The sequence below is a fragment of the Sceloporus undulatus genome, chromosome 7 (genome assembly GCF_019175285.1).
Source record: "Sceloporus undulatus isolate JIND9_A2432 ecotype Alabama chromosome 7, SceUnd_v1.1, whole genome shotgun sequence".
Lineage (NCBI taxonomy): Eukaryota > Metazoa > Chordata > Lepidosauria > Squamata > Phrynosomatidae > Sceloporus > Sceloporus undulatus.
This window is the reverse complement of record NC_056528.1, coordinates 18,276,014-18,300,323: the sequence shown is the minus strand read 5'-3', so window position 1 is coordinate 18,300,323 and position 24,310 is coordinate 18,276,014. Positions and strand designations below refer to the sequence as shown.

Genomic DNA, 24,310 nt, shown 5'->3' with positions numbered 1-24,310 from the left:
AGTCAGAAATGAGTTGGAGGCACACAACAATAAGGAAATAACATGCTCCAATGCTGAAACGTATCACCAGACTGGAGTATCATCAGCTATGCTTCAGGGCTGTGGCTTCCTTGACAGAGTCTCTCCACTTGTAATATGGTTTCCCACTTTTCCTACCCACCATGTGAACAACAAAGGCACAGAAACCAGCTTTAGGCAACACATCTCCCTCACCTTTAGTCTGCTTTGCCTTCAGAGCTGGATCACAGTCCTTGGTTTCCACCCTTTCATAGACTTCATTGGTCTCCTGAATTTTGCTCAAGTCCAAGTCTTCAGCTGTGTCTTGCCGGCCAAACATGTGATTCTCCAGATGGATTTTTTCTTTGGAGAGAGCCCCAAAGAAACTTGCGTTGTGCTGCACAAACCCCAGAGGCTCCTCTCCATCAACTTCTTGACTTTCTTCACTGTCCGATTCAGAGAAGGTATAGTAAACAGGCTGCATGTTTTTCGAATGCGGCCTCCTCAGGAGAGTGTATTCGTACGTGATTGATGGGTTCTTTCCATTTTGGTTCCAAACCTGAAATGGGCAAGGAAATTGCAAACAGGAGCAAATATTAATAATAATTATGGATCAATATGTATTAATATAGCATACACAGCCATCAGTACAGTGGCAGAGGCAAAAAGCCCCCAGACCTGCTAAATTCACTCATCTATGAAATATTGACAAGAGGCAGAGGCAAGATCAGGGAGGGACAGGTTATCAATGTTTCAGCTAGTACAATTGATCCAAGCCCCTCAATAGCTAGGGGCTAGGGATAAAACCCTTCACTAAATGTCTTCTCAAAGGCAGCAATAAGTAATGCATCATTAAGGTGCCTAAAAATCATTCCCAACCACAGGGCAATGCTTCACCATTCACCACCGATCTCTAGCCTGATAATATCCATACTTACCATGATATTTAAGCCCTGGTTGGTTGGTCCTTGAGCCACGATGTATTCTATTCCAGTCTCATAAATGTCCATTGGCCTTCTGTATTTGAAGATGGTCCCAGCAATGTTGAAATTTTTGGGGCTATCTACTCGGAAGTTGCCGTTGAAGAAGTAATAGCCAGCTTCATCAGCAACAGCTGCAAAAGGGATGGGGATGGTTCTCTCAGGTTACGTTCTGAGAAGTACTCAACAGTAACAGTTGCGCATTGCTAAACATTGAATGCGCCCCATCCCACATTGTCATTGGTGAAGCAAAGGACATCACAAAATGGTTTGTGAACATTCCATCTTATCTATTTTAGAAGCAAAAGGCTGTTGAATGCTGCAGCTTCTGTGAGGGAAGGAGAAACCTGAGCTGGCTGAGAAAAACATAAGAGAGGGCCTTGGAACCAGAGAAGGAGCTGTTTTAAGAGGGCAGAAGGATACAGGAAAAGAAGACACAGATTCGTGGGATCATGAATCCAGAGAGACTAAGGGCATGTCTACACAGGCCAAAGGTTTCCCCCAACTCCCATGTGCCCACACAACACAGGGCCAAAGCCCCAATTCAGGGATGGACTGTCCTTGCAAGGTGAGGTTAGTTCTGCACTGCATCTGGGCCATCTTGCCTTTAAACTAGATTAAAAAGATTTACCTTTTACTCTGTATTTTCCAGGAAAATCTGGAGCACTTCGGAGTGATGCCAGGAGGTTATGTACACACATGTCCCATGTGCCGCCCAGTGGCACAGCCCATAGTGAGAGTCACTCCCTCTGATGTTGCAACAAGGCCAACCTCAGAGGGTGCAACTCATGCAATGCTTGGCACCACAGCAGGCTTCACTCACAAGTGCAGAGCTAACAGGGAGCATTCGGGTCGACGTTGGAAATAGAATACCCCACGAACGGCCCAGAGTATTCTGGCCAGTGTAGACCCATCCCAAAATAAGACTGCATTTCACAAATCAATTATGGTAAAAGGAGCCATTTACCAAATTATTTGTATTTTTATTTACAAGAGATAAATATTAAAATTAAAATTGACCATATTCTATTTGGTTGCAGTGCTAGGCATCATACACACCCAGAACATCAGCTGACTTCTTCCGTTCCACAATCTGGATATCTCTTGCACCAGCAGGAATGTGAGTCACCAGAGAGTAGCCTGTGGAAAACTATATTAATGAATGAAAGGCAAACTTTGCAACCCGTCACAAAAGGCTATAGCTTTCTAGGGGTGTAGCCACATTTTGCTATATCCTGATGAGGAGTCACCAGCAAGGGGCCTTGCCTGTATCTTCTTGGGCATCAACAACACCACAAAGATACCCTTCCAGTCTTACCAAGGTGTAAATTTCCTTTTCTGTAACTCCCAGTCACGTGGGTACAGCTGCTCCCGTTCCCTTGGCAAACGCCACATTTGTCCAACGTGTGGGTCGAGAACAGTATCCCGTCACATCCAATGGGCTAGAAACAGTGCAAATAGAGTGTTGAGGGCCAGGCAGAGGCTGTGGCCAATGCAATGTCAAGAATTCTACGGACAATATGGTTGCTATAATGTTTAACAACCTCACATTTTCCAGACACGCAAACCCCTCGGAAATCCGAATATTTACAAGAGGTCCCATCCCGGGCCAGGACCATTAACTGCCTTTGCCCATCGACGGTGGTGCAGTGGAGATCGCAAGGCTTGCTGGAGATGTGGACGTAGTCATCTGAAGAGAGAGGAAGAGATGAACACACAACATTGTACAGTCAGCCTTCTACATCCATGGATTTTGCATCTAGAGATTCAATCATCCATGGCTTGAAATATATATATATTTAAAATCCAAAAAGAAAACCTTGATTTTGCCATTTTATATAAGGCACACCATTTTACTATGCCACTACATATAATGGAACTTGAGCATTCATGGAAGTTGGTATCCACAGAGGGCCCTGGATCCAAACTCCAGTGGATACCAAGTACTGGAGGAAACTGGTTACCAAAGATTGTAGGAGCTAGATATCCAGGACATTGCATTGGCCACAGTCTCTGCCTGGCCCTCAACACTCTACTTGCACTGCTTCTAGAGCATTGGGTGTGATGATAAAAATAAAGTGATGGTAAAAATAAAGGTTTGCTTCAATCTCCCCAGGCACAACTCCATTCTACAGAATCCTGGGATGTGTAGTTTAGTGAGGCACTAGAGCTCTTTGGTAGAGAGTTCTAAACATCTCATGAAACTACAAATGCCATGATTGCATAGGACACAGCCATATCAGTTGAAGTAGAATTGGATCGTGTGAAAGAGAAGCAAGTGACCTTCAGGAGAGATCAGCACTCCTCTTCCATAGGGAGGTATATTGTCCCTTCCCCACTCCCTTGTCTGCAGTATGGTTGTGCATGGATATTCATCCCTCAGTAAGGATAAGCAGAACCACATTGCAATACTGTCCCAAAATGACAGGGTTGTCCTCTTCTTAGGAATGCATGGCAACTGTTCGCTTAACAAGGAAGAAACTAAAAGTGTTCAATCAGCCTCTTTTCATTTAGGATCAAGCCCCATCCATTGTGAGAGAGCATGAGCCATTATGAGTCTATGGCCACAATCCTGCATGGATTAGTACAATGCAACAGTTCCATGTGCACAACTGCTACACTGAGTCATTTACCACCAGCCTCGTCTTAATGAAGATCTGCTGAAGATACCACCAACAATGGCCATTTCATGACTGGCGGAGAGTGAGGGGAGTCACAAAAGCATGTGGCTATGTCCCTGTAGCCGGGCACAGAGTGGTTAGATATTCTGTTGAGGTTCACCACAGTCCTCCAGAGGTCTCAACAGCTGAGGCAATCATTTCACGTCTGACTACCAGGACACAGGCACAAAACGGCCAGGCAGGCCATTTCCACAGGTGACCAACAGAACACTGGAGAAGGTCAACCTCCTTTGATGTGACCCAGCTTCTTGTGTCTTTAAGCCTGCCCCTTTGTGAACAACCATGTTTCTAAAAATGGAGTATTTGCTTAGTAAATCTCTGTTGGAAGGGGAACGCATCAACCCTACTGAAATTGTTACCGTATATACGCAACTATAAGTCGACCTCATGTATAAGTCAAGGGCAGGTTTGGGGGCCAAAATTATGAATTTTGATATGACCTATGGATAAGCCAAGAGTAAGACTTAGGGTCATGTAATAAAGGATCTAAAGGACAAAGCAAAGGAAAACGATGCCAAAGAACCTACAAAATTGCAGGAGGCATAACTATTTGTGTTCACATTGAAGGATGAAGGGATGAAAGAGTAGAGGCGGGTCAGTCTTTCCAGGTCAGATTATACCCTTTCATTTCACCAAGGAATGTTTTCTATTTTGGAGTACAGTGCAGTAGTTACATTGATCCGTGGATAAGTCAACTTAGATTTTTTGGGTCAGTTTTTGGACTAATATTTCTAGACTTATACATGAGTATATACAGTATTTTCGACTTGTAAGTTGAAACCGGTGGCTCTTCAGCATACTCCAGGTCCATAACAATGGTTTTCTTCTTCAGAAGCAGCTGTTGCAGCTGCAAAACACTCCTGCAAAGGAGCGGAAGTGGTGGGTGGCATCTTTGCTAATCAGATCAAACCTTCTTCCTAGCGGAAAAGAACGCTTTATTCATTTCAAAGTTTCTCTCCCTTCCTTCCCCCCCCCCCCCCCCACTTTTCAAAATGTCTTGATGTTGTCAAAAACCAGACAAAGAAAGGTCTTGTTGTTTACCGGGATATAAAGGTTTCCATTGATACGTCCTCCCGTTATACACATGCGAGTTGAAGGAAGAGCACTGCTCCTCTCGGAAGCTCCGGCCGTTTGGAGGGCACTGCTGGAAAAGGAAGAGAAGAGCCGCTTCTAAGGAAAAGAGGGGGCAAAGTCCCTCCACCGTCTGGTGCCCCATTTCTCCTTTCAACATTAACCTCGCACACCCAATACTCACACAATTGTGCGGTAATAATGAACATACTAAGAAAATGATCAGCCATTCTACCTATCATTTTCAGAGTATATCTATGGTAGGGATGCAATTCTTACAAAGTTTCTTCTTGGTAGAAGTAATAAGCAATTTGGCAATTATCTTCCAGGAAATACTCAAAAACCATTTTTCAAGGCTATTCGCAATTCAGGACTTCTGCTGCACAAAATTCACACAGGGTTGTTTTTTGCACAGAAAAAAAACACAAAAATGTTGTCTTACTTGTACTTTGCACAGCTGGTATCTTTTGGAAGTTCCAGTGCATGTTTTGTTGAGAAACCCCATCACTGACTTCCTTCTAAAGACAGAGAGAAGAAGATGAGCTTTCAATGAGAGCAGTAACATACTAAGGGTGCATCTACACTATATCTTTATAGACGTGTGATACCACTTTAACTCCCATGGCTCCATCCTATGCAATCCGGTGAATTGTAATTTGGAGAGGTACTTAGAATTGCCAGATTTCCATTAGTGCTATAATTCAGGGAAAGCAATTGAGGTCTGGAACTGTTACACAATTTTGCAACAGTATTTGAAAATGTGCTGATGAAAAAGACTTTTTTGGTATAATTAATTCATTCTTTTAAGGCACAATCCAACCACGCTTCATTATCATGCCCTGCAGACATAGATGCATGTCTCTGAAAAATGTTCACTACAACATTGTTTTTATGCTGTATATCACATGCATCAAAACAAACTTCTCAGATAAGTTTCTCCTTTACAGCTAGCCAAAGCGTGGAATGGATTGCTCATCCCACTGACATGGGAACCACCAGCCACTGGTGTATGGAAGTGGTTTTTGCTTGTCTGATATTCATACTATTGTAAGTTTGGGATAACACACTTCCAGGTTCATGAGACTGGAGGAAACACTCCATTCACAAAGTGCCATCACAACCAGCAAATGCATTAGCGAAGAAGGAATGGAATCTCCTCTTAGGGCTCATGGTACGCAAAATTCATATGCTCATACTTGGATTCCTATGGATATTTGTAACATTTCACTTAAGTCTACTCGGCCTGCTGGGATCTCAGCCAAAGAGCATGGCACTGCCAGTTCTTCAAGGGGGCAAAGGGGTGATTACCTCTGACGGAGACAGTGCCTTTCTTGGGACTTTACTCCTCCCCCACAAGTCCGAGTACAAGCCGTCCATTTTGTCCACTCGCCCCACCAATACGCCGTAATGTCAGCTCCGGCTTCTTCAAGACTATTCGAAGCTGGCACATGGTCCTGTTTGCCAGAAGGGAGGAAAGCAACATGAACTGGATACATAGGGTCAAAATCTTGCAACAGGGTTGCATCCTGTGAATCTCCAACTATGGAGTGGTGCATTGATCGCGCTCCGCCACTCTTGTGTTGAGCGGCAATGTTGTGCAAGAAGATGCACAACTGAGAGCTCATCCATACTGGCCAAACGTACAAGGAGATCATTGTTTTTACTCAACTATTCTATTCTCAGATCCAGACAACATTTTGGTAATTCTGGGACAGTTCAGGTTCCTCCCCTTCCTTTCCCAGACTTTTTGTTTCTGCCAGCAGTTTGGGTTCTTTGTAAAACTGATACTTTCTAGTCTTCTTCTTTACCCCCTTCTGCACACATAAGAATGGAGAGAAAAGGAAGAGACTGTCCATCTCTCCCAATTGGATACTTGTTTGGATGAAGCAGGTGCAACACACCAAAGTGGATCCAGTTTTGTTCTGTGGATCAAAGTGTGGGGCCTGCCAGTCACTGTGTGTCATTGTAGAGATGACTGTACAAAAAGCAAGGCCAACCCCAAACACATAAATATTCTCCCAGTTTTACAAGCTCGTGATTCATTCTGTTTGGGATTCATGAGAGTAACACCTCTTTTTATTGTTTCGAGCTGAACTTTAATTCTGCACCAGTAGCCAGAAATTTTCAAAGGCCATATGCCAATTCAGATTCTGTTCCAGACTAAGAAAACAGAGAGGTTTGGTTTCAATTTTGGTTCTGAGTTCATGCATTGTTCCAGCTCTGCAGTCACCAATTGATAATAGGGGTATATGGGACATTTGTCAAAACTACTAGCCTTTGTCACTTAGTAGCAAAAGATTGTGATTTTGGCTTTCAGAAATGGGTCTCATTTTGAGGGTGCATCTACACTGCAGAATGAATGCAGTTTGGCACTGCTTTATCTACCATGGCTCAATGCAATGGAATTCTGGGGTTTGTAATGTTGTGCGATATTGAGCCTTTCCTGTCAGAAAGCTCTGGGGCCACAACAAACTATAAATCCCAAAATCCCATAGGATGACACCATGACAGTTAAAGCAGTGTCAAACTGTTGTCCAGTTCCACTTCTCTAACCGCCCCCTTAAATGAAAGCTTTACCTGGGCTATTGCCAAGACAATGTTTCCTACAACCACAGCCAGGGCAAGGGTTCCTTTCAGGCAAGCACAGTTGTTCACAAGGATATGCTCCCAGCTCCACTTGGCAGTCTTCATCCTAACAAAGCAAGAGGCATAATGTGAATATTCCAGAACTACCATGGAAGTATCCCCTCCAGTTAACCTCATAATTCACCTGCAGAGACCTCTCTAAAGGTCTGAGATTCAAGCTATGGGAGAAGAGATCCCACCTAAACATTAGGAAGAACTTCCTCATGATAAGAGTTGTTCGACAGTGGAAGAGACTCCCTTGGAGAGTGGTGGAGTCTCCTTCTTTGGAGGTTTTTAAACCGAAGCTGGATGGAGTACTTTGATGGTGTATTCTTGCATAGGAGAGGATTGGACTGGATAGCCTTTGGGGTCTCTTGCAACTCTAGAGTCATATAAAAAGAATACACAGGGACAGTTCCATGTTGCTTAGGCACCAGCATCTGATGAGGAGGAGTACAGCAGAAACTGCTGAACTTAATTCCCACTCACCAGCCCCTTTCCTTTGTGTTCCATGTCTTATTTAAACTGTAAACCTGAGGACAGGGACTTGTCAAACTATCCACTTGTAAGAGGCTCTTTGTGGTTGAAGGGCAAGGTATAAATACTCTGAATGAATACAGTCGGCCCTCCATATCTGCAGCTTTCTGCAGATTTGCCTTTTGCAGATTTGGTTATCCCTGGATTTGATTAATATATTCTCTCTATGTCCTCCAGTGCAACCCTGCTGCAAGTTGACCATAGAGTCACACTGGAAGACCTAGAAATTCCTAGAGAAAACACCTCTCTAGGCATTTGTAAGAGCTCCTGCACCATTCTATGGTGAACTTCTGGTGAATGTCTACCTTAGAGTTGTGCTGGAAGAGCTAGAGATTCTTAGAAAATAAACTTGCCACCTTAGAAAGTGGTTAGTGGATTAACAACTCACTTTAGTTGTGGTTGCCATGTTGGATGGGAGGGATGAACCCATGCTGGGATTCAGCCTCAGCTTTGGTGGTGCTATCCGAGGTGCTGAACACATTTGACAGGACAGAGCTTAGCACCTTGGATGGGTCCTTCAACATCTGGGTTAAAATTCAGAGCCGATTGACAACCCCACCATCATGGAAGCCTCCAGCTGCCACTGACCCACACTCAGCTTCTAACATGGTGGCTGTTTAGCATCCCTAGCTGTTCAAAACAGCCAAATAACTGTAAGGTGAACTTATGATGGAGGTTTCTTAACAAGATTTGTTCGGAGTGGGGTTTGCCATTGCCTTCTTCTGCGGCTGAAAGAGTATGATTCAATGGGTTTCAGGGTCATTCAGTTGACCCTCCGTATCCATAGATTCTGCATCCATGCATTCAATCATCCATGGCTTGAAAACGTTCCCCCCAAAATTCCAAAAAACAAATCTTAATTTTGCCATTTCATTTAAGGGACACCATTTTACTATGCCATTGTATACAACGCTTGAACATCCATGGTTTTTGGTATCCACGGGAGGGCCCAGGATCCAAACCCCAGGAGATACCAAGGGTCCACCGTAAATGCATCCTGCTCGGGAAGCCCTGAGTTTCTAGAGATACACTTTTGCAATGAACGCTACATGCTAAAACATATCTGATAATAGTTATGCACCTGAGGCTCAGGGATGAGAGAGCTGTTCCTGAATGGTCTCCTACCCCTCTGGAAACTGAGTTCAAATCACCACTTGGCCATAGAAACCCATTGAATGACCCTGGATAAATCACACTCTTTTAGCCACAGAAGAAGGCAATGGCAAACCCCACTCCGAACAAACCTTTTGTTTTGGCTTTTCAGATGGCTGGCTCTGAAGCCAAATTTTAACTGGCTTCCTGTATATCCTTTTCCCCTACTTTATTTTGTATTTGGTTGCTGAACCACTCTGTAGGGGAAAGGCAGGCTATAAATCAAATACTTACCTGCCTTTCCTCCAGACTTATGGTGACCTTATCCTAGCATTTTCTTGGCAAGGTTTACCATGGGAAGGTTTATCTATTGCCTTCCTGTAAGGCTGAATGAGTGTAAGCTGCCCAGCATCACCCAGTGGGTTTCCATAGCTGAGCAGGGGTTCGAACCCTGGTCTCCCCGAATCCTAATCCAACACTCAGATCCCTATACCACATAACTATATCACAGCCAGACATAGCTATATCACAGGTATACATACAGATTTAAGCTCAGGTCATTGTTTGTGCCTTCAGGTTATTTCTAGTTTATGGCAACCCTAAAGCAAACCTATCACGGGAACATCTTGGCAAGATTTGTTCAGAGGCAATTGTCCTTGGCATCCTTTGAGGCTGAGAGAGTGTGACTAGCCCAAGGTCACTCAGTGGGTTTCCATGGCCAAGAAAGGATTCACACCCTGGTCTCCAGAGCCATAGTCCAATGCTCAAACCACTATACCATGCTGGGTCATGCTTATTTTATATCTAGTGGGAAACAAGTCCAGATGAATCTTTGACATGGCCAGCGTTTTAACGTCTTTCTCCCCCTGACAGGGCTTCACCTTTACCTCTCCCAATTGTGTTGTGTGACACCCTCTTAAGATTGTTAGCACACACACACTGCAACCCACACAATTCCCCTTGCAATTTGTCCTTCTCTTCCTGCATCCAGAATTGTGGCACTGCCACCATCCACCAAATCCCAAGCCAAGCAGGTTCAGAAGCACCATCCTGATCTTCTTGATCCCAACATCCTCCTTTGCTTTCCCCTAGAATATAACTAAGGGTTTCTCTTCCTCAAACAATCCAGCCTCTAAGAGGCGGGTTGGGCTCTCTCTACACAGCACAGACAGCACACATACACACCATCCCACTTTCTTTTGGCTGCCTGGAGTGAGAATTTCCTGAAGTTCTGCTCATCTCTGGCTCTCACCACCAGGAGTGGAGAGACGGCTTTTCCAAACTGAAATGGATTATTGTATTAATACTGCACAGAGTCCCCCCCCCCCCTCCACCATCCTCCCTGGTTTCAGACTATGTCTGAGTTGCATGGTGTCCCGTTCCAACCAGGCTGAGAGAACTGAGAGAGCAATACTTTGCAGCCCTGAACAAGATCTGGAGAGAAAGCAACCTTACAGCAAGCATCTGCAAGGAGCAGAAAAGGAGCAGAACCACTGGTGCCATTTCTGTCTTGAGTTTTGAAGGGGCACAACCAAGGTTGGATTAAAGTTAACTGGGACCCCTGGAGCAGTTCCAGAAATAGATCTCAAATTTTTATGCATGTTTCAGCTGTTCTAGGAAAAGTAGCATAGAAACTACAACCAACCCTCCGTATCCACAGATTCTGCATCCACGGATTCCACCATCCATGATTTAAAAATATCCCCTCCCCCTTGATTTTGCCATTTTATATAAAGGACACCATTGTACTATGCCATTGTATATAACTGGACTTGTGCATCCCTGGATGTTGGTATCCATGAGGTAGTATGGCTAAGTGGGGATTTGTACCCTGGTCCCCAATGTCCTAGTCCATCATTCAAATTGCTATACGATTCTGACTCTAGGACTTACTCAGTTATTGTTATTGCTGCTGCTGTTGTAATTACCTTTATTTATACCCCAACCTTTCTGCAAAGCTGGGACTCAAAGCAGCTTACATATTAAGCAAAAGAGCACATATACCAAACATGCAAAGTTACAAGATAAACTGCTGCAACTGCACCCAATAGGGCTGCCAGGTTAGGACTACGCCAAGCCAAAACCTGAGACCTACGGATGACAAGCTCTGGTGATGTTACACAGGGCATTCTTGAAACATGCCATTCATGGTGGTGCCAATAAGCACGATACCTGGAGCATGATCAACCGCAGTTGCACTCCAGTATGCCATCCAATGTTTTAAAAACCCACTGATGAGGAAAAGATTCACATGCTTTACAAGGCAGCAGTTTCATCCTGAGATCCCTCGACCCCTGCTCTGAAGACTGGAGAAGAGTGGCCAAGCCCAGAAAGTATGGGCTGGATATCTCCCGGAGATCTAGCAACCCTAATGACCAGTTAAATGGCCAAAGCTAAAAGGTCAAGACAAGACCCTTTTTCACCAAAGTCCTTAGAAAGCTGCTGTTACTCAAGACCAGGCAGTTGGAGGAAAGATGATTTAGCTGGACCAACCATCCCATGCAAGCTAATAGATCCCTTTTCACCTGGGACACAAGGGGTTGAACCCATGGACCAGTGCTGTCTATACAATACAGAAGTCCGTTGCCTCTGTACTCACCTACCCCTCGGTCCTTTTTTAAGGAGCATCTGAAATGTGTATTGCCAACCTCTGCTCCATAAACACATGGCCCAATGCCCCTAACCACCCTAGTGGGGAAGAATTATGATACAGGTGTCTCTCAGGGCTTGTCTTGACTTACCAAGATTTACCAAGAGAATTAAATTCTCCAGTGTCTTTGGAGTATTCTGGCCCTGAATTTTCCCCAAATTTGCTCCTTACCTGATACCTCTTACTGCATGTTTTCAGCCCTCACAGTGAACGGTTGGCTGCCTTCCCATGTGGTCTCCATCCATCCCCCAGTGCCCAGTCAGAGCGAGACGCGCAGCCATGCTATCAATGCTAGGCACCTTGTTCTGCATTCAGGGAGACATGTGCCCACAAGTGGCAGCACCGGGCAGCTTGCAGGGACCATGAATGAAGGCAGCCACTGTTGCAGCTGTGAAGAAAGCCCAAAACCTGCAGCAAAAGTTGAATTATTTAAGTATGGGTTGGAAAAGGAAGCCTTGAATTGCATATGGGCATCATGAAGACAAACTACACCTGATTCAAGGTTTTGACCTGAGTCATGTAAACAAGATGTAGCGAGGGGGAATTGATCCATGTAGACAAGCTCGCTGCTTCATCCCACTTCAATGAATGTGTCCAGGTTTCAATCCCAGGGCTTTACCATATGAGCAAATCTATGTTTTTGGAACACACACACACAAAACCACCCAACCTTCCTCATTTTTGACCTTGAAGACCAGGAAGAGATACGTCTAACAGCTTCCCTTGGGTACCAATGCATCATTCCTTTCACTGCTTGCACCTTATTTCGCTGTATAAACTATATCTGGGGCCCTCCCTAAATGCAATTCCCAAAACTCAGCATCCATAAGTCCCAGAGCTCTTGGCTGGGTGTCCCAGAGACAGGTGGCTGAAACTTACCCGACACAGTTGGTTTTCATTAAAGCCTTAAGCCACCTCTGGTTCAAAGCCAGTAAAATAATTATTCTTCTTTCAATCCAAGAGAGAGAGAAAGAGAGAGAGAGAGAGAGAGATGATTATATACACTTTAAAAGAAAATCTGACCAAGAGGGCAAAAAGAGGGGAAAACCTCCAAATTGTGCCTTTTAATTTTGGTTTATTTGTGGGCAAATGGGGAATTACAAAAATATGCAGTGACTAGAAATGTAAGGGAGGGAGAGAGGGGGGAAAATAAACTTTAACTGTTTCCCTGGTATTATATAACAGTCTCCCGCCTTACACACAGTGCCCAGATTCTGAGAATTGTTCTGTCTGCAGCAAACCAAAGACAAATAAATTCCTCCTTCAGCTGATGCAAAAAAAAAAAAAGAAAAAAGAGCCCTAGGTTGGGGGTTTCCCCCCCACATATATTTGGACATTGCTTTCTTCTGAATGAAAATTTACCACCCTCACCTCCTTCCAAAAGGATGCAAAAAATAATAATAAGAAGAAGAAGTTTGCAAAACCAAAGGAATGGCAAGGTGAAGAGAAGGCATACCTTAGAGCAAGGGACCCCTTGGCATCCAAATGTTGCGCTCTCAAGCTTTTGGAAAAGATGCGCCAGGCACAACCAGGTGCAACAAGCGCCTCTGTGGAGTCGGAGGAGTGAGGTAAGGCAGTTTGCAGGAGAAACAGCAGCAGCAGGAGAAAAAGAGGAGGTGCAGAAATTGCAGACACACTTTCTCCCTCCCTCTTCCCTTCCCTTCTTTCTCTCTCTCTCTCTCTCCTCCAACTTCAAAGGCCAGCCAAAGGGTCCTGAAAGGAGGAGCTGGCTGCTTAGCGGTTATCCCAAGTCAACTGGAGTCAGTTTTATAGCTGTCGGACAGACAGTGAGGAGGACCTCTCCACACAACTTCCCTGAGATGCTCTCTCTCCCCATACCATCTCCCTCCCAAACATCCACTCCTCTCTTCCAAGCCTGGCTTTCACATAATATGCTTTCCCCCCCCCCCCACATCATCACCCATTGCCAGTTTGTTTCCTGAAGCCAGACTTGGTGGATAATAATTTTTTTAAAGGGGGCAGTATGGCCTAAATGGGATGCAGTGGCTCAAGTGGTTAAGACACGGACTCTGTTGATTGCAAGATTGGCATGTTGGCAGTTCAAGGCCCAGGTGCTGCATGATGGGGCGAACTCCCATCACTAGCCCCAGCTTCTGCCAACCTAGCAGTTCCAAAGCATGCAAATGCAAGTACATAGATAGGTACCACTTCTCAGTGGGAAGGTAACAGTGTTTGGTGCAGTCATGCTGGCCACATGACCACCAGAGCAGTCCTCAGACAATGCTGACTCTTTGGCTTAGTAACAGAGATGAGCACCGTCCTCTATGGTCAGACACAACTTGACAACCTTGTCAACAGGGAATGCCTTTACCTTTATGGCCTAAATCCTCTAAAGGCACCAGATCCCATCTGATCTTGGAAGCTAATCAGGATCGTCCCTGGTTAGGACTTGGCTAGGAGACCAGCAAGGAATACCAAGTGCTGTAGGTTAGATTTCATAGGAAGGACCTGGCAAACCCACCTCTGAATCTTCCTCGCCTAAGAAAATCCATGCAATTCATGGAGTCATAAACGCACATACACATAGACATATGAATGGGAGACCATTTGACACCACTTTAACTGCCATGGCTGAACGTTATAGATCCCTGGGATTTGTGGTTTTGTGAGATGTTTCACCGTCTCTGTTAAAGAGCTCTGGTAACAAGCTTCAAATCCCAGGATTCCATAGAACAGAGCCATGACAGTTAAAGTGGTACCAAACCACATTAATTCTGCACCTGAAAGAGGACATCATAGCCATCTTTAATCCCATGAAGTGATGTCATGTACAAGATGGACTGACTCATTTACTGCTGCCATAGAGATCAGATTTTGGGACCAGTGGATTGAAAATACAAGAGATTCCACCTAAACTGTAGGAAGAAGGTCTTCCCTATAAAATTTGTTCTACAGATGGATAGACTGCTTTGGAGGGTGGTGGCATCTCCTTCTTTGGAGGTCTTGAAACAGAGATCGGATGGTCATCTTTCAGAAGTGTTGTAGCAGTTGTGTATTCCTGCATGGCAGGAGATTGGAATACTTGACCCCTGTGGTCCCAGATTCAATGATTCTATGAATTGGTGGTTTTCACATCAGAAGCCAAACACTGTGGATTCAAAGCATCCCTAAAGAGACTGATTCCAGATTCTAGACACTTACAGAAGTAATTTGGCCACAGCAAAAGAACATGAGCCCTGGTACTTTCTTGACTGGTAGTAAATCAACACAACCCCAACAACACACAGTGATTAATGGGCTACCATCATATCGGCTGGGCTTTGGGGCAGGTGTGCTATTAATCACCAGCAGACGATCCCACATGATGCTTTTCGCCTCTCTCTGTCTTTTTGGCCAGGGAAGGAGAAATTGCAAGCAGATGTTATTTACTACCAGAACGCTTGTTGCACTGAGTGAGAAGGATCATACACAGCTAAGATGCACTTGTAATGGAACATGCGAGCCTGACTTTTGGATGATCGTCTCTTTATTTTTATTTATTTGAGACGGGGAATTTCATTAAGTGGGTCTGAAATGCCAAATCACTTTGGGCACTGGAATATTTTATACAGCCAACTCGCAGGGTGAAAAGAGACCCACCACATTGTTCCTAGCACTCTAACCCAGTGGTTCTCAACCTTTGGACCTCCATTTGTTTTGGACCTCAGGTCCCAGAAGCCCCAGCCAACTTGGCCAACAGTCAGGAATTATGGGGATCGAAAACATCTGGAAGGCCAAAGGTTGCGAACCATTGCTCTGCCCCATGTCTCATAGACCTGTGGACTCTTGAACCATTGTGCTTATTCATTATGTAGGGTGAGGATCGTGTGTCAGAATTCAGGATGAGCAGAACTGCTTGGTTAGAATCACTAAGTTGGAAGGGGCCTCAAGTGTCACCACAAGGGCAGGAAGACACAACAAAAGCACTGCAGGAAGATGTCTATCCAAGCTCAGGACAGGACAGGATAGGATAGGATTGGACAGGACAGGACCTCCAAAGAAGGAGATTCCATCATCCTTCAAGGCAACCTATTCCACTGTTGAATGGTTCTTACAGTCAAGACGTTCTTCCTTAACGTTTAGGTGGAACTGGGACAGTTGGAGGATATGGGAAAGTAAGAGTGTCCTGAATGGCATATACTTGAATATAAAAATCAGGAGCAAAGCATTAAGAACATCAAGCAGAGAAATTCTGCCTGACTTAGGAGTTTATCACATGAAGGAGATAGGAAGTTTATCCTGTGAATATTCTGGAAAAATCACGTAATTACGTGAAACGATTTCACCTTACATCGCACAAAACCCGCCATTAAAGTGGTCACAAAGAAGCATCTTTTTACCTTTGAGATTTCAGTGACAATGCATTTCCAATATCACTTTATTTGTGCAATTGCGTGTAATTATCATTTGCACAATTACTCGCGATGTTCCCTTTATTTGCGGGATGCTTTAAATGCACTTTAATCTCTCTTTAATGCTGAAATTAGCCCCAGTGTGATAAACTCCTTAGGCTTCATTTGCACTGCAGAAATAATGCAGCTGGATACTGCTTTAACTGCCATGGCTCAATGAGATTCTGAGATTTGGGCATTTGTTGTGGTCAGAGCTCCCTGACAGAGAAGGGTGAATGTCTCACAAAACTACAAATTTCAGGATTCAATAGCACTGAGCCATGGCAGTTAAAGCGGTGTCAAACTGCATTATTTCTGCAGTGTAAATGAGGCCTCTCTCAAGGTAGATTCACCTTCAGTTCACCAGAAGTCAAAATCAACAACAACAACAACAACAGCAGTCTAGGATTGGTGAGTTTCCTTTAAAAAGCTGCCTGGGCGTTGGTGCCACTTACCTCCTTTGAGAGTAAACAAGTCATAGATCTCACATCCCACAAGACATCAAGTCTCTGAAGCAATATGTGCCTGTCACCTTCTGCTTTTAAACTGTTGTTTATCCTGATGAAATGTTGGTACACTGTCTGTGTACCTCACTGGAAAAACAAACTTTGCCAAACTCCAAAGAGAACCTTTCTCGCCGCTTCGCCATGCTCTCAGAGCATCTGTAAAAAAAACCAGCCACCCAAAATGGATAACTGTCTTTAAAATGTCTTTCAGATTTTGAATGGAAGGGCTGAAGACTTTCAGCCAGCAGTCCTCCATATCCTTGAATTCTTTATCCACGGATTCGAGCATCCACAGATTCAAGTATAGCTTGAAAATGTTTTTTTTATAAATATATAAATTCCAAAAAGCAAGCTTTGATTTTGCTTTTTGTATGGGGGACACTATTTTACTGTCTGTTGTATTTAATGGACTTGAGTATCCATGGATTTTGGTATCCACTGGGGTCCTGGAATCAAACCTCAGGAGACACCAATGGCCCACTGTATTTCTCTTTGTCCGTAGTCTTCACCTGGCCAAGAAGAAGTGGATGTTGCGCCACACAGGTATGTTCTCTTTATGCTAACCTCGTAACCTGATACAGCAATTCTGATGTTCCTCCCTTATTGCCAAAGGGCAGAGGGTGAGCGTTCGCTTGTTCTCAACCTTATGGGTGCACCTGACGAAAGTGACCAGGCCACTCAGGTGAATGGAGCTTCGAACGCCATTTGATGGATATCTTTAGAGGTTTCTACTTTTCAGCGACATTGTGAGTTCAACATTTCTGTTGTCTGCAGACACAAACATGACTCCAGGACTACAATTTTCTGTCCAGTTGTTTAGTTCATATGAGTTCAAAACTGTAATTACCATTTTGGCTTCTCATCGGTGCCGAACCAACAGACTCTGCACTGTGGCTGGTTGAGGTCAAGTTTGCTTCTTCCATCCGTCAGGCAGTCTCCAGATTGTTTCCTCCTCATGTTTGTTATTTATTTTCTAGAGGTATTGTCTCTTTGGGATGTCTGCCTTAATATCAGAGTATTCTCTTGGCTTCCAGAACCTTAACTATTGTTTAAAGAAGCATCAAGTGGAGGCTATAGCCCAGCTAGACTAACATACCCTTCAACATGTCACACATGAAAACCAGGAAACATGTGGCCAAGAAATATCAGGGAGTGATTTGCAGCAACTGAAGAAAGCTGAGGGCAAAGGGAGAAGGTTGAAGGAGGAGTGAGAAACTGGGACATTATAAAGGCAGCTGAAAAAGTGGGATGGCAGAGGATTATTTGGGACTCTCCCTGCCAAAATGGGACAGTTGGAGGGTATGGGTTTTTTTGGAGTTGAAAAGTGTCCACATCCTTCCTTCCAAGTGTCACTTTGAGTCAAAGGACGCCTTGCCATGAATGTGTGAATGCCTGTGATATTGATATTGTATACTGAAGAACTCAAATAATGTGCAAAACCACATTTGCATTTGTTTTAAAAATGCAGTTAAAAATACAAGCGGCTACAATGGAAAAAGAAATGTGCAAACTAACTGTAATGGGGTGTGTGTACCCAAACACATTGTTAAAGAAAACATTTGCATAAACAATGCATATGTTTCCATGTGGGAAGAGAGATGATGAACTTCTTGTAAAGAGGAAGAAAGGTTAAGAGAAATGTGCAGGTAGTCATTTCCACTCAGTGAGGAGAAAGGAGAGGAAAGGATGAAATCTTGCCCTTCCCAGGAGGCTCAGGAAAAAGCAAACTGCTGCATCCATTCCTTGCTTGTATATTCTTCCTCATTAAGAATGTTCCCCATCTTGACCTCACTCTGATTTTTGGCCACATGTTCCTTGTTGGATCTCCTTCTTTGTGCTTTGTGGGTCTCCATCTCTGGAGGTTTTTAAACAGTGACTGAATGGTCATCTACCAGGGATGCTTTGCTTGTGTATTGGCAGAATTGGGTTAGATTGGCAAGGTTGGATGGACATGGCAGAACAGGGTTGGATCAGATGGCCCTTGCGATCTCTTCCAACTCTTGTGATTCTATGAAATTCACCTGTGAAATATTGGAAGGCAAGCCCTTTGGGACAGTCAAAAGACAAGGGAGAATACTGCAGAGAAATAGCCACTTTGTCCTGAGGTTTGTGGGAAACTACATAACTTGTCCTCGTATAGAAGGATGAAATAATCAAAGATTGACATTCCTCTCATAGATACCTTTGTGCTTCAGAAAGCTTTCTGAAGAAAGAACAGGCAAGCCCAGCGGCGGATGCAGGAGGCCATCAGGCATAGCTGAGAGAGGCAGCATTCAGGCCTTCGAATAGGCCTTCAGGGGGGCCAAAGCCAAAGCCTGGATTTGCATCCGAGAGAAAAAGGCTGCAGGTTTAATGGGCACCAGGGAAAAAAGAAGGTTGGGCGTTCTGGAAAGAATCAAAAGTCTGGGGCTGCGGAGAAGGAAATAGTGATCAGGAAGGAACATTAATAAAGGAGCTTATTCAAGGCAGGGAGGCAGCAGGTGTTCCACTAACAGTCCATGCCGGGTGGCCACATGGTGCAAAGTAGCTCTTTTATTCTGCCCATAAAAGAAGGAGGATACAGGTGCAGCAGGAGAAGAGATGGAGCTTGCAAGCACAGAAACCATGTTTCTATTGGGTTGCACTCTTTGGGTTTCCCTAGGAAACATCACAAAGACTTATTGTATTTTGTAATATTTGTTATAAAATCAGAGGTGAGAGGGAAGGTACCTTCTACATCTTTGGCCAAGATCCTGCATCAGGTATAATATGTAGCTGCATCTCCGTAGGTACTTCAACCCCCCAAAAGCCCACTTTACAAAGCAGCGCCTTCCCCAACAAGGCAGTTTCCGTATTGCCGGGGGAGGTAGTTTTCAACATAAATCAAGCCCTATTAAGTACTACGTCTGTCCTGCCAAATCTCCATGCAAAACAGCCACCACCAAAATCTGTTTTTCATGTAAAATAAATCCTCTGGAGCTTCTGGTTACAGGCATCTCCATGTCCGTTGGCAGCTTTCCGAAGTCTTGGGCTCAGCTGCCTGAGGTTCTTGACCTGAAGATGGCAGAAATGGATATTCTTAATTTTACCAGGGCAATTACCATTAGCGTAAATAGCTGGTCTCCTGCATCAGAGCCTGTATTTATTGTAACCTTTTTCAATGGTTTTATTTGTGAGCTGCCTTGGGTCCCTTTCTGGGAGAAAGGCAACATAGAAATGAAATGAAACCTCATAAGTTGCCTTACATTGGAAACGACTCGAACGGCACACAACAGCAAGGCCATTTACGAAGGCATAAATCCCAGGTAGAATGTCAGTTGTTGTTGTTAATGTTATTATTGTTGTAAATATTTCAGTCAGCCAGATGTTACGGATGGAATTTTTAACTATCTGATTTGCTTTCTATCCAAGAATCCAGGAATCTGAATTATCCTACGGAACAGACTACCATCATCATTATCAAAAGCAGTATTCTGGCTCCCTCCGATTCAAATCATGACAAAATCCCTGCTGGGAAATGGGAATCCTTGGAAAGAGCGATGAGAGACGGGGCAGTCCGGATGCCATGCCCTGTCTCCTCTTCTAAAAAGGTGCGTCCAGCCAAAAGGCTTGCAGTCCCAGCCCTTGTTCCCAGCCACCTGTCTTCCCCAGGGCTAGCAACTTTTTAAGTGACCCATTTTCTGTAATTGCTCAAACATGTGCTCAAACCTGGTACAGCCATGTGTGTGTGTGTGTGTGTGTGTTTCCACTCCTTGCCTTCATGTCTCACCACTGGCTGCATCCCAATACTCTGTCCAGGTCCACAGCTGTGACTTTTTCATTCTCTCTGACTCCCCCCTCCAACACACACACACACACACACACACACACACACACAATCCTGCACTCTCCTCCTCCTTTTTCCCCCCTTCTAAACCCTGTGGAAAGTTTCCTAGCCTCTAAGAACTATATTGTGGGATATATACTATTGATTTTGCACCGTACTATAGTATGGCTTTGGAGGTGGTGCAGATGGGGAAGAAAAGGGTCTCCAGAAAGAGCGGACTCTTCGACGTATCCATCAACTTGACGGGCCTTCCTTGCCAGCAATGGATGAAAGCTACCCAGTGAAAGAACAAATGGTACCCCATTACTAAGATTGGCCAGAGCTTAATCTGAAGGCATAAATCAATGGAAGATTTTCCTACCCAACTTGCCAATTGGTTCCATAAGCCTTTCTCAGGAGAAGGCCCTGTTAGTGTGTGCCCCACACACCTGAGCTCCAGTAAGTAGCGTTGCCAGATCTGAAGGCCTAGTTTTTATGGGTCACCTCCAGGCAGGAGACAAAGGCGGCGATTCTCTGGTTTTGCAAGGCCAACTCTGAGCCAGAGGAAATGGTTTTGTTCAGATTTCAGTTTGGAGAGCAGCAGCTTCCTACAGTTTGCAAGGTTTGATTGGTTGCCACAACTTGCAAACACTCTCCGGGGGATCTTTGCATTTACTGTATATACTCATGTAAAAGCCTAGAAATTTTAGTCAAAAAATTGACCCGAAAAAACAGGGTTGACTTATCCACAGGTCAATGTTAGTACTGTACTTTACCTCTTATTTTTTAAAAAGGAGCCATCCCCTGGTGAAAGGCAAGAGCATAATCTGTTTTGGAAGCACTGACCACTCCTCTGTTCTCTCATCCATCCAGCCTTTAGTATGAGCACAGTTATGACTGCTGGGATTTTGTAAGTTCTTTGGCATTATTTTCTTTTGCTTCATCCTTTAGATCCTTTGTTACATGGCCCTAGGTTTTACCCTCGACTTATCCACGGGTCATATCAAAACCCATTATTTTGGCCCCAAAACCTGTCCTTGACTTATATATGAGGTTGACTTATTGTCAAGTATATATGGTACTTATTTAGCTTCCTCCTTTTCTCCTAGGTATTCTGACAAATATGGTTTTAATGATGGCCATTGAGGGGCAAGGCAGGAGGAAAGATGTTGCCTAAAGCCAAGGTGAGTAGATAACCATATGAATGGTTATGGGAGTGTTGGAATATAGAATGGGAACCAGAAAAGAGATGTGATGAACTGGCCAAGAAAGCCCTCATGGGGCTGGGGGGTTAGCTAATGTTATAATGTGTGTAGTGTGCCAGGACACTACATACGTACAGGACAGAGAGTCAGCATGACATAGTGGTTTCAGCATTGGACTACAACTCTGGAGACAAGGGTTCAAATCCTAGCTTGGTTATATAAACCCACTGGGTGACCTTAGGCAAGTCACACTCTCTCAGCCTCAGGGGAAGGCCCTGGCCAACCTCCTCTGAACAAATCTTGCCTAGGCAACCCCATGACTTAAGGTTACCATAAGTCGGAAACAACTTGGAGGCACATCCACCAGTGGTGCAGCTTTATATGGTCTCTGTGCCCCAAATGCAGAAGGAAAAGCAAGACTCTCGAGAGGAGAAGCGTCTCCGAAAGGCCAGACGTATGCAGACAGTAGCGCATATCACTGCAACTCGGTCAGAGCCCAAAATCACAGGGCAAGTTTCTCATCCTCCTGCCTGCCTCGCATTCCTTCTCCCTTCTTCATCTGAACAGCTGTCTTGAAAAGGATGCTAAGAATCTGAGCACGGTTCCAAGGAAAAGATATTAGTCCCAAGGAAGGAGAAAAGCAGAAGGCTTGTAATAAAGTTGTTTTTCTTTCTTTCTTTCTTTCTTTCTTTCTTTCTTTCTTTAACAATCATAATAAAAATTGAGAGAAATAGTTGGCCAGGGGACTTGCCATCCACAGCAGTGCAATGGGGTGTGTGTGTGTGTGTGTGTGTGTGTGTGTGTGTTTCAGCACCTCTGTACATAGAGTGCTGAGTTGAAACAGGCTGGTCAGAAAGGACAGATCAAAACCTAAACTGAGTACTTTCTGATGTCATTTGTGGTTGGTGGGGAAAGATTTCCAGTCATTTAACAACAGGAACAAGAAGACAGTCTCCACTGCCACATCTTTATTAGGCTTTGGAAATAAAAAATCAATAAATTTAAGGGGGAAATCGGGGCTGACATTTGCATGGAAAAGACGTTGAGCTCAGCACCAGGACCAGAAATAAATAATGGTGAGTAACAAAGATAGAGCCAGTGTGGCGTAACGGTTTGAGTGTTGGACTATGGCTCTGGAGACCAAGATTTGATTCCCAGCTCAGCCATGAAACCCATTGGGTGACTTTGGGTAAGTCACATGCTCTCAGCTTCAGGGGAAGGCAATGGCAAACCTCTTTTGAACAAACCTTGCCAAGAAAACCCCATGATAGGTTCACCTTAGGGTCGCCATAAGTTGGAAATAACTTATAGAGTCTCCTTCCTTGGAGGTCTTTAAACAGAGGCTGGATGGCCATCTGTCAGGGATGCTTTGATTTGGATTTCCTGCATGGCAGGGGGTTGGACTGGATGGCCCTAGTGGTCTCTTCCAACTCTACGATTCTATGATTCTATGATTCTATGAACAACAATAACAAAGCTGAAGAAGAGCACATCAGAGGCAGGGATAGGGTTGCCAGTTTAGGATCATCTCTGCGGTTTCCAGGCCAAAACCTGAGATACATGGATGGTCTCTGGTGTTATCATTAAGAGTATGAAGTAAAGGAGAGCTTGCATGGTGTAGTGGTTTGAGTCTTGGGCAAAGACTAGAGACCAGGGTTTAGATCCTTACTCAACAATGGATGATCTTGGACAAGTAATGCTCTCTCAGTCTCAGAAGAAGGCAAAGGCCATTCCCCTCTGAACAAATCTGGCCAAGAAAAAAAACCATGGGCTGGAAATGACTGGAAGGCACACAACAACAACAAAAACTTGTCTTCCAGATGATTCACTTCAGCCAGCAAACTGTTTGGAGATAGCATTTACTCACAGTCAACCAGTGAGGTCCAAAATACGGAAACAGTTACGCTCAACAGTTGTTCTCGAAGGGGTAGTGGAGTATTATTCACATGAAGGGCTTGAAGTGGCAATAGGGCACCCAAGAAGGTAAAAGGTCTGGAAACCAAAACTAGGAGTGGGCAGATTCTTTCCCTTCCAAACAGGTTCAGACAAAAGCCAACTGCTGCAGCCTGTCCTAGCTTGTCCACTCTTCCTCATTAATAACCTTTGCAAATTTGGCCACACTCTGGTGTTGGTTGGCCACACACATCCCACTTCTCATCTGCAAAATATTGCAGGGTGTGCATAATCCATCTCTCTTATCTCCAGTCCCCATTATATCCACCACACATCTGTCCTACATGTGAGTATTTTGCTAGGAAAGGTTGTCCATGAGATGATGTTGAATCATAGAATCATGGAGTTGGAAGAGATCCCAAGGGCTACCCAGTCCAACTCCATTCTACCATGCAGGAAGACACAGTCAAAGCACCTGCGACAGATGGTTATCCAACCTCTGTTTAAAGACCTCCAAAGAAGGAGACTCCATCACACTCTCTTTTCCTTTAGCTTGAATCTATTGCTCCATGTCCTAGTCTCTGGAGCAGCAGGAAACAAGCTTGTTCCCTGCTCAATATGACATCCCTTCAAATATTTAAACAGGGCTATCATATCACCTCTTGGCCACATCATTACTTTCGCCATTATCATCAGTGCAAGAATAGAAATCCGTGCTCATGCATTCAGGAACCAACGGCTGAGTTCAAACGGTCTCTCACTCGCACACACTGCGTTCTATTTACAAACCTACCAAACTCCAAATGGGCAAGTTTGGGGGGGGAGATTTCTGAATGAGCCATTTGTCCTGTTGGTCTTTGCAATGGTTTGCTGAAAGACCGCAAGGACAGCCTGCCTG

At 44.4% G+C, this 24,310-nt stretch overlaps 1 protein-coding gene across 3 annotated transcripts in view; it reads right to left on the bottom strand.

Moving 5' to 3' along the window:
* Nucleotides 1–13,196, bottom strand: part of ADAMTSL2 (ADAMTS like 2) — a 29,664-nt gene extending 16,468 nt beyond the window's left edge. Inside the window, exons 1-11 of one of the 3 annotated variants that reach the window (XM_042477826.1) lie at nt 13,090–13,196; nt 12,513–12,581; nt 7,307–7,421; nt 6,038–6,183; nt 5,172–5,247; nt 4,700–4,802; nt 2,522–2,667; nt 2,296–2,419; nt 2,037–2,117; nt 936–1,111; nt 214–556 (exon numbers count right to left, since the gene is read on the bottom strand). In XM_042477826.1, the coding sequence (XP_042333760.1) occupies nt 214–556; nt 936–1,111; nt 2,037–2,117; nt 2,296–2,419; nt 2,522–2,667; nt 4,700–4,802; nt 5,172–5,247; nt 6,038–6,183; nt 7,307–7,421; nt 12,513–12,532 (1,330 nt within the window). In that variant the 5' untranslated portion in view covers nt 12,533–12,581; nt 13,090–13,196. The remainder of the gene's footprint in view (nt 1–213; nt 557–935; nt 1,112–2,036; nt 2,118–2,295; nt 2,420–2,521; nt 2,668–4,699; nt 4,803–5,171; nt 5,248–6,037; nt 6,184–7,306; nt 7,422–12,512; nt 12,582–13,089) is intronic. The other 2 variants (XM_042477828.1, XM_042477827.1) reach the window with 2 other exon arrangements.
* Between the last annotated feature and the right edge of the window lie 11,114 nt (nt 13,197–24,310).